Source organism: Frankliniella occidentalis, unplaced genomic scaffold (genome assembly GCF_000697945.3).
Source record: "Frankliniella occidentalis isolate FOCC.00 unplaced genomic scaffold, Focc_3.1 Scaffold17, whole genome shotgun sequence".
NCBI lineage: Eukaryota > Metazoa > Arthropoda > Insecta > Thysanoptera > Thripidae > Frankliniella > Frankliniella occidentalis.
The window spans coordinates 2,117,426-2,119,459 of NW_026267147.1; the positions used below are offsets into that span (position 1 = coordinate 2,117,426).

Consider the following 2,034-nt stretch of genomic DNA (forward strand, 5'->3'; position numbering starts at 1 on the left):
CTCTTCTCTCGTGATTGGTCCGATTGGCGACGCGTCACTACCGTTTTAAAACGGAGGCCGTGTTCCTAATTCACCGCAGATTGCGGGCGGCGCAGGGGGGTGCATCATGTACACTGCGCGAAATGTAAACGAATTGAACCGGGTCAAAATGCGCGTGTTGTTGTTATCTGAAACAGGAACTTTTGCCAACCATGCGTCGTTCGTTACAATAGAATCCAGAAGAGTCGGGGAAAACGTGGGGGGAGGAAATGGACGCGGCGAACCAATGGCACGAGTTGGGCTGATTGGGCGACCGGATTGATGTCCCTTCTTGGCTGCTAGCTGTATGCTAATGCCAACCACGCGGCCCTGACAATAATGTGCGTTGTCACAATCGTTGTCGAACAGGTATATTGCGATGCGCTCTTCTCCCTCCCCCCCCCCTTCTCTCTCTCTCTCTCTCTCTCCCTCTCTCCCTCTCGCTCTCGATCCGCCCCTCTCCCACTCCGCGGGGCCGGTGTTCACGCCGCGCGCAAAGCCTGCCTCCAGCTCCATGGGACAATAGTAATTACGATGGAAATTGATTGATCTGCTAATTGGAGAATAACACCCACAAGCCTGCTCGCCCAACAGCTCTCCTCTTCTCCCCCTCCTCCTCTCCCCCTCCTCCTCTGTCTAGCTCGGGCCGGGCCGGGCGGCGCGCTGGCGTGGCGGCCCGCTGCAGCGAGCGCCTGCTGGGGTGCCCGGTAGGCCGCCCGCCCCGCTCACGTGGCTGGCGGGACGGCATCCTCCGATTCGCAGGCGCTAGCTGAGCCGCTGCCGGCCGCGCTGCTGCAGCTCCCGCTCCTAATTCAAAGCTGCAACGACTTTAATCATCCGGCCGTGTTGCACTTGTACTGCCCCATCCCTCTGGAATGTTGAAACCGGTACATTAAATTTCGTAGTTTACGTTTTACTAATAACTTTGTTGTTTCTTTGTGTTCTTCAGGTCCAGCTGCCGAACACAGAGGACACCCTCTACTGGTGCAAGATCTTCAAGTTACCAGAACTCAGGCGGAAACACCATATGGTCAAAGTAAGTTGGATCACTTTATGTGAAGAAACACTATACTATGCGACTTGAACAGTAATTTTAATGTAATGGTGTTTAATTGTTTTCTTCCTCAGTACGAGCCGATCCACCAGGCGGGCAACAGGGCCTACCTGCACCACCTGGTGGTGTACGAGTGTTCGGGGGACGCCACCCTGTTCGAGAAGCATGTGGGCGCGAAGGGCGAGCCCTGCTACCAGCCGCACATGCCAAGCGAGTTCCTCAGCTGCCACAACGTCGTGGTCACCTGGGCCGTCGGCTCTGAGGTATGCCCTTTTCATATAAATGCCCCCCGTAAAAACAAAAACATCGCAATTTACGATTGTAAAAAATAGAGAGAAAAAGTACACAATTCGAATACTTTTTTTTACGAATAAAGTACATTATTCCCGTCTTGGGTGAAAAGATCTACCGTATTGTACCGCCCATAGCTCGACACGCACTCGATGATCCGGGTGGCGCTGTCGTCGGTAGTGTTGGTGTCGCCGGGGTCTACTTACTGGTCCCATTACTCTGGGACACTTTTGCAACTGTCCCCCATCCTCCGACCCCCTCCCCCCGCCGCCCACGCTGTCGCTACGCCCCTTTACTCTGATGTCATTATCATTATAGTCATCATTATGATAATCTCGGCCCCATCACCCTTTTGCGAGCCCCTCGTGGACCCCCTGCTCACCCCGCGACCCGGCGTCGCCTCCCTCCACCCTGTAGGGCTCCCGCAACCTGTCATCAGGAGAAGACTCCCCATTCCTTAACGCTCTCTCACTCTCTCACTCTCTCACTCTCTCCCCCCTCGCCTCTCTCTCTGTCTCTCTTGCTCTCTCCCGCTCTCCCCGGCACGCCCCCTATCCTGGCGACATCGCCCACATCTCTCTCGCTCCTCCAGGCAGTTTGCGTCGCAACGCCTAATAATAGACGTCACACATCACACTTTACGCCCTCCCCAGCCTCATATGGTTCGTACC

The 2,034-nt window shown here is 55.3% G+C and overlaps 1 protein-coding gene across 3 annotated transcripts in view; it reads left to right on the forward strand.

Annotated features, from left to right (window-relative positions):
• LOC113215508 (MOXD1 homolog 2) overlaps positions 1-2,034 on the forward strand; it is a 481,769-nt gene that overhangs the window by 456,585 nt on the left and 23,150 nt on the right. For all 3 annotated transcript variants that reach the window (XM_052264209.1, XM_052264207.1, XM_052264208.1), the window contains 2 exons: positions 968-1,054; positions 1,147-1,335. In XM_052264209.1, the coding sequence (XP_052120169.1) occupies positions 968-1,054; positions 1,147-1,335 (276 nt within the window). The remainder of the gene's footprint in view (positions 1-967; positions 1,055-1,146; positions 1,336-2,034) is intronic.